General features: G+C 49.5%; 6 protein-coding genes across 6 annotated transcripts; 2 read left to right on the top strand and 4 right to left on the bottom strand.

The window, feature by feature from the left end:
* Window positions 1-5,315: 5,315 nt before the first annotated feature.
* Window positions 5,316-6,548, bottom strand: NUU61_010069 (uncharacterized protein; the record flags this gene model as incomplete). Its single annotated transcript, XM_056660594.1, has 4 exons — window positions 5,316-5,694; window positions 5,758-6,134; window positions 6,190-6,297; window positions 6,363-6,548. 4 exons carry the CDS (start codon window positions 6,546-6,548, stop codon window positions 5,316-5,318), a joined length of 1,050 nt encoding a protein of 349 aa, XP_056507092.1.
* A 516-nt stretch (window positions 6,549-7,064) lies between these two features.
* On the bottom strand, window positions 7,065-9,353 carry NUU61_010068 (glycoside hydrolase family 13 protein; the record flags this gene model as incomplete). Its single annotated transcript, XM_056660593.1, has 10 exons — window positions 7,065-7,325; window positions 7,382-7,549; window positions 7,608-7,707; window positions 7,757-8,263; window positions 8,309-8,412; window positions 8,462-8,577; window positions 8,646-8,684; window positions 8,736-8,874; window positions 8,921-9,056; window positions 9,106-9,353. The coding sequence occupies 10 exons, from the start codon at window positions 9,351-9,353 to the stop codon at window positions 7,065-7,067; spliced, it is 1,818 nt and encodes a 605-aa protein (XP_056507091.1).
* Window positions 9,354-9,921: 568 nt separating this feature from the next.
* NUU61_010067 (alpha-glucosidase) lies at window positions 9,922-12,179 on the top strand (the record flags this gene model as incomplete). Its single annotated transcript, XM_056660592.1, has 9 exons — window positions 9,922-10,284; window positions 10,337-10,466; window positions 10,522-10,560; window positions 10,608-10,723; window positions 10,778-10,881; window positions 10,929-11,200; window positions 11,256-11,484; window positions 11,540-11,816; window positions 11,928-12,179. 9 exons carry the CDS (start codon window positions 9,922-9,924, stop codon window positions 12,177-12,179), a joined length of 1,782 nt encoding a protein of 593 aa, XP_056507090.1.
* A 380-nt stretch (window positions 12,180-12,559) lies between these two features.
* Window positions 12,560-13,754, bottom strand: NUU61_010066 (ketoreductase; the record flags this gene model as incomplete). Its single annotated transcript, XM_056660591.1, has 2 exons — window positions 12,560-13,423; window positions 13,488-13,754. Coding segments are annotated over 2 exons (1,131 nt in total), but the record flags the coding sequence as incomplete, so codon positions are not given.
* A 68-nt stretch (window positions 13,755-13,822) lies between these two features.
* Window positions 13,823-14,284, top strand: NUU61_010065 (Erg28 family protein; the record flags this gene model as incomplete). Its single annotated transcript, XM_056660590.1, has 2 exons — window positions 13,823-13,885; window positions 13,937-14,284. The coding sequence occupies 2 exons, from the start codon at window positions 13,823-13,825 to the stop codon at window positions 14,282-14,284; spliced, it is 411 nt and encodes a 136-aa protein (XP_056507088.1).
* A 160-nt stretch (window positions 14,285-14,444) lies between these two features.
* NUU61_010064 (UDP-glucose:hexose-1-phosphate uridylyltransferase) lies at window positions 14,445-15,780 on the bottom strand (the record flags this gene model as incomplete). Its single annotated transcript, XM_056660589.1, has 3 exons — window positions 14,445-15,373; window positions 15,435-15,619; window positions 15,683-15,780. 3 exons carry the CDS (start codon window positions 15,778-15,780, stop codon window positions 14,445-14,447), a joined length of 1,212 nt encoding a protein of 403 aa, XP_056507087.1.
* Between the last annotated feature and the right edge of the window lie 75 nt (window positions 15,781-15,855).

Here is a 15,855-nt window from a genome sequence, read left to right as displayed (position 1 = left end):
TAATCATCTCTGTCCCGCCGCCAAAACAGAGTCCGTTCACGGCACACAATACCGGTTTCTTGCCTTCGCGGCGCAAAGGAAACGGGCATCGGGGTACGAGAAGATTTTGAATCGGAAACGTAATCATTCCATTCTAGATCAACTCTTTTATTATTCTCCGGCCTTAGTGGAAAGTGTTCGGACATCATGCCTTTAAGATCACCTCCCACACAAAATACACTTCCCTTCCCCGTCAAGATCCCCACTCAGATTAAGACCTCCTAGTCCATCTATTCCCAAACCTCATCGAGGTTGACGTGACCTTGCGTATTAATGCAGTTCAGAGTGCGGGGCCGGTTCAGCGTGACAAGGAGGATATACGGGACTAGAAAGGATAAAAGGGCATGTTGAGAAGTTGGAGCTAGAATAGTGAAGGCAGGCATATTTGCATAATAGTGGAAATATAATAGGGAAATGAACACAATATGTTTTGAAATAGGATGTTTATGGAATGGGGAGACGTGAGATACTGCTAATTTGGAGTCCCAGAAATGAGTGGTGTATGTGGCGCAGACAGCGCGCGAAAGTTAAGTCCAGCGCCGTAGGAACAATAACCACTCGTTATCTGCCTGACTTATCAAAGTTATGGTTTATGAAATACAGTCTTATAACAAGTCAACTTAAAGTTTAATACCTCTCATGCACGCCACACACCTAGCCCTCTCAAACTAGGATGGAATCGATACGGTTGTATTTACATAAGAACTTTAAGGCTAAAGTAAGAAGAAAATGTGGCTATCGGACGTAAGGAACTATCTAAATGGCCTGAAAACAAAGCAAATTGATTTTATGATACTAGAACGCCAGATCATGATGTAAAGAAAAGTCTTTTATGAGAACAGAGCGGGGATTCAATTTCAGGTAACTAGTTGAGAGATGCTTGTCGGTTATTGCGTTATTCCTACTTGATTTGGATATAACTAGGCATATCCTTTCTACAAAGGAAGGAGAAAGCGTGACACAGATACCACGAACCGCAACTAAGTGGAACTATAAAAATAAAATACTGTAAAATAATACATATTGTATAACAGTAACCTCTGAACCTATCCATTGAATTTGCCAACAATAACATAGAAACCACTTGGAGGCAAGAAATGAGCTTAGATTTCTGTGGGACCACTCTAAATAATTTGCTTAGGTCCGACCCTGTAATGACCTCAGCAGTCTTTGCAAGTAGCTTCGGCCCCTTGTTTCCATGATCTGGGTACTTAGTGTGTATATCTTGTGATCCTGTCTTCACACGAGACTTTGCAATAAGCCTTTTGGCTGTCAGACGTCTACCGATTCAACAGGTATATGGAGCGGCCTTCATTTTTCATCTGGAATCGGCAGTCATGTTCGCTTTTCAGTATGCCATACTACCAGTGGCTCGTATCGATGTAACTACGTCAACCTACCAATAGAGTTTGCATTTTAACACGCACTGCAAACCATCCCATCCAATCTAGTGCTCGTGCCCACCCACAAAGATAACTACATCTGTGTCATATTTCCTAGAGAAGAAACATGCATCGAGGGCAACGCAGTGCCAACATACCAGCATCGACTCCTGATATCAACCTTCCTTCCGCGAGGTGCTATCTTTCCAAGATCGTCCAGGAGATAGCTCTATGTAGCAAGGTCAGATGCCAATTCAGTCTATGTGCTTGAAAGAATTCCTTCGGAGAACGTGGCAAGATAAGGTATGACGCGATAGAGTGTTCTATTTTTCGAAATCATTCATGTTGCGCAGCTGCAACAAGTGTGGTGGCTGTTGATGCATTGTAGAGCGGAAGCCGGTTTGAACGGTGGGACCTTCCGTGCTTAAAGCCAATTCCTCATCCGTATCAGCAGAGCGTAGATAAAGGCGCCAGGGTCAATTCCTTTGAGCTTCGTCTTCGATTGTTCTCTCACCTTGAGACGGTCAGCAGAGCAGCATAAAGAATCGAACATTTCAAGATTGATACAAGGGGAATCAATTGGCTCAGGAAGTGTCGCTACTCACATCATCTTTTCTCATGTGAATATGCAAAGGTACGACGCGCTAGGCACATCCCAAAAGAAAAAGGAGCATTACAAGAGCAAGCCAGGGTAAGCACCTGAAAATGGCTTTGTAGCTCTCGCAATTTGGTGAAAAACTGTCATCTGGCCGGCTGCAATTTTCAGCCTTCCACACGAGGCCTAAGCCTTCGGGTCAGATCGAGACTTTTGGTGCGAGTGATCGGGAAAATACTTATAATAGGAACCACCAGTCACCAAGCAGCGAGGACCGTCGGTGTTGAAGGTAGCTGATACAACGATATATCGCCCATATAAACAAATCTAAAGGTCCTGGAATTGGCATTTAATCCTCTTCCCTGTGGTGAGGGAGAGGAAATGAAAGCAGTTTATGCTGTATTTCGAAGGGAGGGGGCTCCGCATGGAGAGGCGAATCTTGCCCGTCGCCTAGGGGAACCCGCCCCCCGCCCCGGCTCGAGGGCGCCTTAGAACTAAGCCAGAATATTCGCTGTGGCGCCTCTCGTTATAAACAAGGCTTATCCTTACAGCTCTGAGACGATTTTCGCCACTACTTGGAGCGAAATGGGGGCTTCCCGGGCAGCACAAGCTGTGATCTTGGTACCGGAAATCCGACCCACTGTAAAACATGGAAAAATGAAGACGGATAGGGATTGGAATTGATTCAATGCTGATCGTACATGATTTATATCGGCTGATTGACAGAACAGATGATCTTCTTTCTGGTTATGACGTTTGCCCCAGCATTTCCCGATCCACCAACTTCCAACTGCGATCGCACGGGGCCTGCTTCATCTGTCAAGCTTTGAGGTTGCATTGGAATAGGAATCAGACCCAGCCAGCTGACGGTGCGGCAAGATTCCCAAGCTGATCCAGTCTCGCATCATGGCATTCAACAGATTGAGCGTGGTCCCGTACCTTCCTGCCCATGACTTCTTAAGCCATCCACTCAGTTTCCCAATTTTGTCCAAACTCGTTTGACCAAAGAACCTCCACCTTGATCCCGACACATCCTTCCGTGGCTGTGACAGTCGCTGTGGTCCTCCCTTCATCTGCCCACAATTTGGTCCAACCCCCTAACACCGACTCACAGTGACTAGTTAGATCAGCGTAACATCGGAATATAGATATTGAAGCAACTATAAAGCTAATCTTTAATGCCTATAATATAATTTATAGTAGAGGATGGATTAAGGTAAGAAGCAACAACCTTCTCTATCTAGTCACGTTTATTGAGAAAGTAAACAAAGAAACAGCTTTATTTAGTATAATACCTAAGCTGATAGATAATATTAAACTCTTTATCCTTAATATCGGAGTATATAACCTCCTTCCCAAGAAGACACCTTTTTTGGGTATATTGGCTGAAGCGTTGAGTTGGATATTTATTACATTAATTAGGGGGTGGCTTTTTACTATCTGGACTGAGTCACATAAATTGAACGGAATATGGGATCACGTGCGAAGTTCCCGAATTTAATCGATCATACCCGATTTTGGGCTACTTCGACACACTATTTGACTAAAATGCCTCATGTGTCAATAGTTCGCAAACTGTATTTGTGTTCATCTATATAAAAGTAGTCTATTATTGATAAAATATGTCAGCGCCAATAAGGCTTACGAACTGTTGCATTAGAATTAGGTCAAGGATTGGAATACCTCAAGTAGCAAACAGAAGGAAAAATAAGTCTCAATTCAAAGTTCTTGTTTCGAGCCATCGTGATCCAATAATGGTGCATAAGTAGTTGAGTGCAATAAGCTTTTAGGCATCATTGATATATCACGTGTTAGAGTATGGCTATCCTCTTTCGGTTAGACAGAACTCTAATATGGGACACGAGATACCCCACCCGCATGTATCAGGATTACCCGCACCAGCCGCCTTTTTGACACCAGCGCGACTCTGACCCACAAAAATGTATGTTTTGGACAAAAAGAAATCGACCGTAGCAGGATTCGAACCTGCAATCCTTCGCACCGGAAGCGAATGCCCTAGCCATTAGGCCATACGGCCGAATGTTGAAGTATCTAACGATCTACGTATTCAAGTAAACTGAATTTTAATCAACTAAGTTAATTCACTTCATTTCTCTAATATAGTAGTATCATTAATAGTTATTAAATAATTGACTAAACTGGTTTATTTTAATTTACTAGCATACTTAGCTATTTAATCATGGTATAAAATATTTACTAGATATTGACGGGCTGAGCCTATTAATAGGGATACAGAAGGCAGCACTTCATGATGGTTAGTAGGGTATCTATTACCAACTAGAAAATAGCAAGATTAATCCTATCAATTATTTGACTCTAAATATAGTCTGTGGTATAGCCAAGTTTGTCCTGGAATTAGTTTACTATCCCCAGAAAATCATGTTAAATGAGTTTGGGAGCTCAATGTGTCCTAACATATTATAGGTCACATGTGGCTCTGCATGAAGAAAGCCTTTAAATAAATCTATATACTCTCTTTGTGCCACTAACTTTTTATCTCCTTTTAGGATTTGTCTCAGTAACAAATGAATAAGCTTGATGATATCTTAAATATATATATCTATATGAAAAGGAGTGTCGTAATATGATAAGAGATATATATAACCCTAGCCTTCTAACATTTATTCAATGTATATCATCCTACTAAATTACCACGAAGAAACTGATACCTTTTTTAAGGAGAACTTTGATATACCCCGAGTTTAAATAAATTCATAACTTAAAAGCCATGAAAAAGCAGTATGTGAGAAGAAAAGTAATTAGCTAGTAATAAAAGTGTCTTCATTAAAAGTCGAAAATGAGGTATTAAGATGAAGACTTCACTAATCTTAATCGAGAAGCGTAATTTATTGAAGACTTTTGAAGATATTACTTCTTGTTTATTCTTGTTTAGGGTTAAAATATTTAGAATATACAAAAAAGAATACTGGAAAAGAATAATCATACTTAAAGTGTAATATAAAGACTAACAGCGTGTCATCTGGATCAACACAGCCCTAATCCTGATCGTATCCACTTTCGGCTGTGTCGTGACATTCGACACTCAAATGGAATTTCCAACGAGTACAGAGGCATTCGGATAATATTTCTGGAATTGACTGGGAATGACTGCGGGGTATCATTACCTGTGATTGTACCACTCGTATGAAGCGTGAGAACCCCTTGTGTGGCTTCGACTGATGATAAATAAAAGCTCCGAGCGTTGTTATTCGGAAGGATACACAGACAAACAATACCGAAACCAGGGTAATGTGCGTCCAGTTGGCCATAACAAAAATTCAGACCTGACGCAATGACCCTCGATCAAGTCGTGCAGAATCCCGCGTTGAATGAATCTCCCAGTCTGAAGTGATTTGAATCTGACCGGCTTTGAGCACAGCGGGTGGGACAAAACCAACTAGAGGAACATCAAGCTCCTCTGCTTTCCAATATCCTGTGGTCACATAACCAGAGCCGGATCTGTGGATTGTGGATGATAGTGTGGAGGTGTGGAAATTATTCTCCATGACCGGTGACATGAAAGGGAGGCACGCAACGATTAGTCCCAGAAGCGGTACCATGCTTGAAACCAGTGATAGGCGCAGTGTGTTGTAACTTGGATACTCAGAGTCGATATCGAGCCCAAACTTGATACGAAGAGCAGTAAGAGCGATGATGCTTGTTGACTTAATGTCAGACAGACAGATCTGTGAAGCAAGAATCAGATAAGAGCTCACTTACCAGAGTCCCAGGGTAAAAGCTATCCCCCACGCAAAACGTTTGGCATGTATCTGTAATATCCGAGTAGTGTACCCCAAAGGCACGGCAAGAATCAGAATGAACATGTCGAGGATAAGCTCGCTCGCGGCGCAGCCAGTACGAAATATTTTGCGGTCTCCACAATGCCCTGATATGTCGAGCCAGAACCTCCTTGGTGGCGTACAGAAAAACGCAGTTGCCAGCAAGCTTGCAATCCACAATGCGATGCAAAGACTCAGGGTTCCGTAAATAAGCCACTTCAGCGGCTGACACGGATGCATGCGAAGATAATAGTGCAAGAGAGACGACTGGATCAAGAAAACTGCCGTCACCCGGAGAAGGTCACCGGCATACGTCAACTAACTTAAGGATTAGCGTTGCAAATACCTTATACGGTGGGGTCAATGGTCAAACCTCTTTGAAACGAACAGACACCTCGTGCTCTCCAACGCGGGCTTCTGACCCTAGTCCACAGAGCAGGATCATGATGGTTTCTACCACATAGCAACCAACCACACAAAGCTGGTTATCCACCGTCAGCTTCTTGGACAACCGAGATATAGATAAGACAAGAGTGGGGGAAGGACTGGCTGTACCGTTGACCCCAAGGTTAGCCAGTCGTTAACTTGTAGCGGAACGCGCTGCAAGTGCCGTGACCAAAGTCGTAGCCCTATAGCGACAAAGCCAATCGCCAGAAGAATTGACTGGATAGCAATGTCGGTCTTGCCCAGGTTGTGGTCGAGAGAGTGGATGAAGTTATCTTGGGCTGACATTGAGAATGGATGATATGTCAAACTTGGGCGCCAGGAAGGGCTTTCATATGGTAAATCATATCGAAATCAGCTTCCAAGGTTCAAAACACCATTGCAGAGCTGGAAAGTGAAAAAGACTCTGATTTAACGCGCTGCACTGGTAAGAGCGCTCGGGCATCAAAACATCGAGTGGTTTCGAACATTCATCTACGCTACACAACGTCAAAGCTGCTCTTCAGGATATTATTGGACATTCTAACAAGGCCCGCCAGGAATGTTGGGCGAGTCTTTTGTCTGAAGATCCGAAACGTCACTGTGGCCCGACCCACCTCACTCTATCCGACGCACTCGCGTTTCACTTCGAAGCCATCGCGTCTCCAACTGCCCCACCTCAACACTGTGAATTCGCACATCCTCACACCGTCTACCACATCCACAGGGCGCGAGACACGCTGAGAGTGTGCGAGGAACGGCTCTATTTCCATTCTGGGACCATTCTGGGTTACCCCGATCATGAGAGCAGCATGACAACAGAATCTACTCCACTGCAAGCTGATACAAGCGTCCCTCGAATGGCCGCAGCAAGATGATATCTGGGGTGAATGTTGCCTCGCACGTTTGATGGTTGGAGATGAGCATCTTGGACCGCGCCAGGTCCACCCCATGATCCACATACCGCCACGAAGTGGCCCCAGGGCTGAAGTTGAGCACTGTGAGATAGCAGGTATGTTTTGACCGCCGCTTGTAGGCCCAAACAAGCGGATTATCGAAATCAAGACACTCGAAGGACCCATGGTACTGCAGAAAGAAATACCATCAGCACCTATCAAAGCTTCGGGTGAAGTCCTGCTTACCAACGAGGGGTGTGCCTTTTTCATCAGAATCATCGACCGATAAAATGACCACACCGACTCGGGACATCGCTGTTGGTGGGCGCCGCACCACTCGCTTTCGTGGTTGAATGCTGGGATCCATGGCTTGCTGCTGGGGGGACAGAACCCGCCGTGGGGATCGTCGGACCACTGTAACATAAATCAATTGGGGTCATCGGTGCGGACCGCCGGGGCTTGAAACACTCACAGGGAATGGTATGCGGGTGTTGTCTCGCCCTTTCTGGACGATGGCTTTTTTCGCCAGCTCGAGCTTGTGAGACTCGCCGTCAATGGCGTCCTCGCATGCCCTGTGCGATGTGTCAGGCGGCATCAGTTGAGGGTAACTGATCCACTCACGCATTCCAATACTGGACTGTTTCGATATCCTGGTTCATGTCCTCCGAAAAGGTGTTCGGATTGACCATCCCCAGCTCCTGCCCTTGAAAGATCAGGTTGGTCCCCTGCAAAGTGAACTGCCACAGAGCCAAAAGTTTTGCACACAACGCTCGGAATCTCGGCGAGTTGGTGGTGAATCGCGAGATGCCTCGCGACTGGTCGTGGTTCTCCATCCACACGGTATTCCACCCACCATTGTTGACTAGTGTTTCTTGCCACTCGGCAATCACGCGCTTCAGCTCCGGCAGCTCCCACTCCCGGAGCATCCACTTGTCGCCATCATGGCAGTCCAGCTCGACGTGTTGAAATTGAATAATGAGGTTCAACTCTGGTCGCGGCTTGTGACGGGAGGTATACTCAACTGCTTGAGCTGGGGTGACGCCGCAGGACATCTCGGCCAAGGTCACCACATCGTAATGAGCGAATACTTGCTCATACATCTCCTGTAGATAATCATGGATGCGTGGACTTTGTCACATCAGTAATATTCAGAACCGTGGTCGACGGTCTTACCCGTTCGCAAACAAATAGTTTGCAGGCTGCCAGTGACAACCACCTTTGGAGATGGGCGCATCGGGGAAGTCCGAGGTTTTGGAGACCAAATTCATCGTATCTAACTTGATGAGAAGTCAGGTTAAAGCTCGAACACGAGCGGGAATATCTCACTCGAAACCCATCAATTCCCTTGTCCAGCCAGAACCTCAACACGCTGTATAGTTCCTGTCTGACCTCCTCGCAGTCCCAGTTGAGATCGGGCTGGTTCTTCCCAAAGATATGTAAGTCTTGTAAAGTAAGTCAGCATCCCTTTCCTACAACCGCCGGATAGGGCTGTATCCTGACAAGGACTGACAGAATTCCCCGGCCAGCTCATCATACTCCCACGTTGAGCCTGATGGGAACAGTCAGTTAGAGGACAATGCAACTTGAATATGGTTCTCACCGGTGAATGTGCTCTCCCAATTGTTTGGAGGCACCCGATTGCCGTTGTCGTCGAGCTTTCCCACACTCCAGAAATACCAATCCCGCTTCCCCAGGCTAGGATTCTTGCGAGCCTTTCTGGATGTTTGGAACCATTCGTGCTAGGTTGAATCAGCACCTGTGGCCAGGAATTACAGTCAAACTCACAGTAGATGCGGTGTGATTGAGCGCAATATCAAAAATAATCTTCAGACCTCGTTGATGAACCTCTTGAACAAGGAGCTCCAAGTCCTCCATGGATCCAAAGATCGGATTGACCTTTCGATAGTCACTGATATCATACCTGAACAGGCTTTAGCTAACATCCTAGAAGGTGAAAATGCGGACCATACCCCATATCACACATAGGCGATTCATAAATGGGCGATATCCATACCACATCCACACCCAGGGCAACGAAATAATCAAGCCGCTCTACCACACCGCGCAGATCGCCTTTGCCATCACCGTTGGTGTCTTGAAAGCTCTGGACCAGAACCTGATAGATACTTGCCTTCTGCCACCAGTGCAGCTTGTCCAGATTGTCGATCTCGCCGCAGTCGTCTGTGGCATCGAATTCGCATCGTTGACTACTGTCCATTGAGCCAATTTCTCGTTGCGGGCCGTTGCCAGCCGCGTAATTCACGGTCAATCAATTTAAAATCCAAACAAAACATACTAATATTGACTAGCTCCCAAAGGATCTCCAGATCTATGTGATATCTAGGCTGACTACAGTGGCCGTACGTTGAAGTCATAGGAAGGTAATGTAAGGCAAAAACTGGCGGACGCTTAACCGACTCGGAGATATGTTCCATCGTATGTCGGTTCCGCTGTCAACAAAGCCAAGAAAGTCATAATTGGATCAAACGGCTACGAATAATGACTGCAGGGGCATGCGCGTGGCGAGTTTTGGGGGTTCGGTATATCTAGAAGGGGGGTCATTCGCAGCTCGCGTCGGAAGAGTCCTGGTGAGCAGAATGCTTCACATGAGGACCTTCTCCCTATCAAGAGCCTGTCGCCGTGGGTTGCGAAATTTGAGCACCCCCCTTTACACCAGTCCCAGTAACGCAAGTGCAAGCTGCCTCTACACATCGCTTTCAAAAACCCCATCGCCGAGACTTCGAGCCCAAACTCAGCCGCTAGCTATCCCCAAAAATACCAGAGCCATGCCTGTAACCGATGACACGTTTAAACCGCTGGTCATGGATATGGACCGGCAGTGGTGGCGCGAGATCATCATCTACGAGATCTACGTGCAGTCATTCCAGGACAGTAACAATGACGGCATTGGTGATTTGCGCGGCATCATCCAGAGACTTGACTATATCAAGAAACTCGGTGCCGATATGATCTGGCTGACGCCCATCTACGTGTCTCCGCTGGAAGACCAGGGGTACGATATCGCCAACTACAAGGAGCTCAACCCGATGTACGGGACGATGAAGGACTGGGAGGACCTGTGCGCCGAGGTGCATAAACGCGGTATGAAGATGATGATGGACATGGTTTTCAACCATACCAGTTCCCAGGTATGTCATCCATGACGGGAAAAGGGTGAGTATCCGCTGACACGTGCTCCAGCATGAATGGTTCATCGAGTCGAAGAAAGCTAGAGATAACCCGAAACGTGACTGGTATTTCTGGCGCAAGAGCAAGACCGGCAAAAATGGCGAGCGGATGCCCCCAAATAACTGGGAGAGCATGTTTGGCGGTAGGATGCCCTCCCTCTCCTTGACTTTGGTGGGTGAATGCTGATATTCAATAAGGGCCCGCATGGACATATGATGAGAAGACAGACGAGTGGTGTAGGTCATTCTTTTCTTGAAGGATTGATTCGGCCTAACCATCGCAGATATGCACCTGTTCTCGCCGTCGCAGCCAGACCTTAACTGGGACAATCCCGAAGTCCGCGACGCGGTCTTTGACGTGATCGATTTCTGGGGCAAGAAGGGCACGGATGGATTCCGGGTGAGTTTGCTTGCACTGCATTTCAGTAAGAGTAGTTTCTGATATCTTGTTCAGTTCGATGTCATCAATCTGGTCTCCAAAATGCCCGGGCTGCCCGACGCGCCGATCAAAAATCCGGACAAAGTTGAGCAGCCGGCTACAGAGATGTATACCAACGGGTGAGTCTGCTTCAGAAAAAAAAACGCCCTAGTAACTCATGGAACAGCCCGAATATCCACAAGTACATGCACGAGATGAACCGCAAGGTGCTGAGCAAATACACCAACTGCACCGTCGGCGAGATGCCATGCGGCGTGAACGAATACGAAGCCAGCGAGTATGTGGCCAAGGAACGCCAGGAGCTCTCGATGGTGTTCCAGTTCGACCACATGAACCTGGACGGCGCCAATGGCGACAAGTGGCAGCCGCGCAAGTTCGAGCTGTGGGAATATGAGCGTGTGCTTCGTGTGTGGCAGCAGCATATGCTAGGAAATCACGGTGAGTGCTTTTTGAAGTCATTGCTAGTATTGCCCTGTATCTGACGAAATTCTAGGCTGGAGCTCCTTGTATCTGGAGAACCACGATCAGGCGCGCGCAGTCTCGCGCTTCGGCAACCCCGACCCGCGATTCCGTGCCGTATCGTCCAAGATGCTTGCCACGTTCCTACTGGCGCTGCGCGGGACTGTGTTCCTATACCAGGGTCAAGAGCTGGGCACGCCGCATCCACAGAACTGGAAGATCGAAGACTATCCAGACGTGGAGACGCAGGAGTGGTACAAAGCGTGCGTGATGTTTCCCGATTAAACACATATGATGCTCTTACTAACATCTTCACAGCCAGCATAAAATACGCAAGGAAAGCGACCCGTCCAAGGAACCCGATATGACGGAGGTTATGGACGTCATCCGGCTCAAGGGCCGGGACAATGCCCGCACCCCGATGCTGTGGGACAATTCGGCCAACGGCGGGTTCACGGCAGCGGATGTTAAGCCGTGGATCCGGCTGAATGAGGAGTATGCCGATATCAATGTGCAGGCGCAGGAGCGCGATCCGGACTCGGTGCTTAACTATTTCATCAAGCTGGCACATATCCGCAAGCAGCACCCACTGATGGTAAGCCTCTCTGTTAAATTTCAATTTTACCAAGGAAGAGGAAAAGGGGAAAGATTGGGGGAGGGAATGAAGTTGTATGGCGGAATGGTCAGGACTAACACGCCACCACAGTTCTACGGTGCCTACGTCCCCGTCAACCCAACCGCGCCCAAAGTATTCTCATTCCTCCGGACCCAAGGCCCGTGGCGCAGTCTGGTGTTCTGTAATTGGGCGCCCGAGCACTCCGAGTTCGAGATCCCCGAGGAAATCAATATCGATCTGGCGGTCATGCTCATCGCCAACTACCATGTCGAGGATGACCCGCTCCAGCGCAAGCTGCGACTGCGTCCGTACGAGGCGCGCATCTACTCGCTCCGGAATTAGGCTGGAAAGATCCCAGCTGGATTTGGACGCTGCACCGCCCGACTGTACTTGTTTCGGGTGTATGCTGCATCTGCTAATAGAGCATCCCGTCTATATAAGTTAGACTACGAAATTGAGTCAAAAGTCTTTGTCCATAGCCTCAGTCTTGTTTTGATGAAGCGTTGATAGGATGATCCCAATGCCTAGGTCATGCGTAAATATGGTTAATTCCAATTGGCTATTTTTGATAATCATTGTTGACTTGAGGCCGGACAGTACACCCACGGCCGAAACATCCAGTTTGCTTAACATCTCACAGGTTGGCCACTCGTTAAGAATGTCGCCACAAAGGCGGGCAGGGCCTCACAACTCCCGACTGAGCCGCGGCAATAAACACCGAATCAAGTGCTCTTCTTGCCACTCTCACGCTCCGCCTTGCGCAGAGCACGCTTGCGGATAGACTCATGCATGGCCTTATTCCGGGACAGCACAAAACCGTTCATAGGCCCCGTCACAGAGGTCAAGAACCACGCCATGATACCATGGCTCCAGTAGGGAGACGAGCTGTAAGCGTACGTGGACGAGCCACCGTGGCGACCGATCTTCGACAGCACGGCGCGAACAAAGGCGCGGGGCGTGGGAATGGACGCGGAGGCACGACGGATCTTCGACATAGCCGAGGTAATCAGGTACGCCTGGACGAGCTCGACGTCAACGCCATAGGGGGCCAGCTCGGCACCCAGCGCAGTGGACCACTGCTGCAGGAAGGCCTTGCTGCCGGAGTAGGTGGCCAACAGCGGAGTAGGGAGCAGGCCGCCGAACGAACCCATAGTCAAAATAAGACCGCGGCGGCGCTGCGTCATGCCGGGGACGACCAGCTGGGTGACGCGCAGCGTGCCCGTGCAGTTGATGGTGATGATATCGGCCAGCTCGGACGCGGGCGTCTGGGCGAAGGGCACTGGCATCGAATGGCTCAGCCCCACGTTGTTGACCAGCACCGATACGTCCAGCTCCGAAACCAACTCCCCCAGCGCAGCGTAGTCGGCGTCGGCGTTGCGTGAAAAGTCCATCGCCAGCGTCTTGGTCTGCACCGCCGGAAATTGCGCGGAAATCTCCTCCGCCAGCGCCGTCAGCTTCGACGCCGTCCGCGAGACCAGCACAATGTTGAATCCCGCCCGCGCCAGCTGCAGCGCGAACTCCTTGCCCAGTCCATCCGAGGCCCCTGTCACCACCGCCCAGCTACCGGGCGGACCGAACGAGCGGAGCTATATCAGGTATGCAGGTCAGCCGTACTGCCAATTTTTCCATTGGTAGTGGGGACAATCATACCGGCTTGCCCGGAAGCACAAACAAACTCAGAAGCACCCGCAGAAACGTCCACACTTTGCTGGCGACGACCAGCCCGCCTGTCGCCAGCAACAGCGATGCTCCGACGGTCGGCAGGCCTGGAGCCAGATAATCAGGCCACTGCGAAAGGCATTCGGTGTATTTCGACAGATCCATGATGGCAAAGTGCGGAAGGGAATAAAGCAGAAAATGATAACGGGGGAGGTGTACGGGGGAGAAGCTTTGTTGGGGGACGATCCCGCGCCAAGCACCTGGTCGCCGAGGCCTTGTTTTCTTCAGAGAACTCCCTCGACCTCGACACCCTCCAAAACAACACAATGGACCAATTGCTCTCATATCTCCCGCCCTTCGAGGGCCTGCTACCCAAATGGCTGCTTTTAGTATGTTTGGTTTGTCTTGCGAGTAGCTACTCCCGACTGACGCTTTGCTAGGTCTCCGTCGTCACCACCGTCAACAGCTTCCAGGCCTACCGCTCCACCAAATACACCGCGCAGCTTTACACCAACGGCCAGAAGCCCGCTAGTGGACTCTCTACCCGTCTCTTCAGCACCTGGACCTTGCTCTCGGCAGTGGTGCGCCTGACGGCCGCCTACAACATCACCACGCCTGTTGCGTACGATCTGGCTGCCTGGACGTACGGGATTGCGCTAGTCCACTTTATCGGCGAGCTGGTGGTCGGCGATGCTTCTCTGCACGGGCGGTTCGTGAGCCCCTTGATTGTTGCACCGACTTCCTTGGTCTGGATGTTGGCGCAGCGGGAGGCTTATTTGAATGCCTAGAAAGCCCTCTGTGATAGGGGCGGTGGACTATGGTTTTGCCTTGCTAGCAGCTGCACTGCTCTTACTTGCAGTCGAATAAAATATATACGTTCGTGGTCATGCCTACACTTGTGATTCGATGCTTCAACGATTCGACGCCAGTCCTGGATTATGCTACCCCTTACCCGTCCAGCTTCTTCCGGTACAACTCGCCCCCGCAGTTGCGTAATCTGGCAGCAGCTTGCTCTGGCGTGATATCACGTTGAGGCTCGGCCATGAGTTCATATCTGATAAAGTTAGCGGCATTGTATGGATGATAAGATGGAAGATCAGATGGAACATACCCAACCAAAAACTTGCGCACGGTAGCACTCCGCAGCAGCGGCGGGTAGAAGTGCAAGTGCAGGTATGATGCATCGACCTCCTCGGGCGAGCCATCTAGAGGCGCCTGGTGGATACCCATGCTATAGGGGAAATGGGTCTCGAACAGATTATCATAGCGGCGGGTGATTTCGGCAATGGCCTCGGCCAGCAGGACTTTTTCGGCGTCGGAGAGATCAACCAGGGCGCGCTTGTGCGTGCGGCTCACCACCATGGTCTCAAACGGCCACGTCGCCCACCAGGGACAGACAACCAGGAATGCCTCGTTCTCAAACACCACGCGGTCCTGCTTGCGGCTCTCCAGCTCGGCGTAGTCCTCCAGCAGATGGTGGCCGCCGTGTGCCTGTCGGTAGCGGCACAGCTGCTCCAGTTCGGCGGCCGGCTCTTCGGGCAGCGTGCTGGTGGTCCACACCTGGCCGTGCGGGTGCGGGTTCGAGCATCCCATGGCGGCACCTTTGTTCTCGAAGATCTGCATGTAGCGGTACTGCTCCTTGGGCTTAGTCACGCTGGTGTTGGGCGATGTGGGCTGCAGCGTTGTTGTCGGGGCGTTCGCGACCAGCGGGGACGTCGGCGATAGGTGTGCCGCGTAGATCTCGGTCCATGCGTCGATTACCGGTACGATGTCGCGCGGGGACAGGTCGGCCAGGGTGAGGTTGTGCGCTGACGAGAATGTCAGCACGTAGCATTTGCCCGTCACGGGCTCGGCGCGGAGGAAGCGCGATTCGAGGTCTGGGAGATATGAGCGCTGCAAGACAATTGCCGGAAACGAAGTGAAAAAAAAAAAAAATACCATCATCGCTGGGTGCATTGTATTCGGCCTGCTCCTCTTTCACGGCGCTGTAGTCGTTGACAAATACAAAGGTGCTCTCGTACTTGGGGTTGACATCGCCCTGAGCGCGCTTATTCCCGGGACACAGATAGCATGCGGGATCATAGTCGGGCAGGGTGGTCTTGGAGGGGCTTTCCTGTTGTCCTCTGCGATGAATCGCATTAGCCTGGAGATATTCTCTGATAATGCTCAATCTTGCTGCAACTCACTGCCAAGGACGCTTGGTGCGATGCGGAGAGACCAGAATATGGGACCCACGGAGGGGGTTGTATCGGCGATGTGAAATGTCGTCGAGGACGTTCTCCATGGCGTTAAGTACTGACGATCCGAGAGTACCTTGGGAGAGAGCAAGAAAAAAAAAAGGAAAGAAAGAAAAGAAAAG

This window comes from Penicillium alfredii, assembly GCF_028826965.1.
Source record: "Penicillium alfredii strain IBT 34128 chromosome Unknown utg000012l_segment0_segment0, whole genome shotgun sequence".
Lineage (NCBI taxonomy): Eukaryota > Fungi > Ascomycota > Eurotiomycetes > Eurotiales > Aspergillaceae > Penicillium > Penicillium alfredii.
The sequence above is the reverse complement of the archived record's forward strand: the minus strand, read 5'-3'. Positions and strand labels throughout refer to the sequence as shown.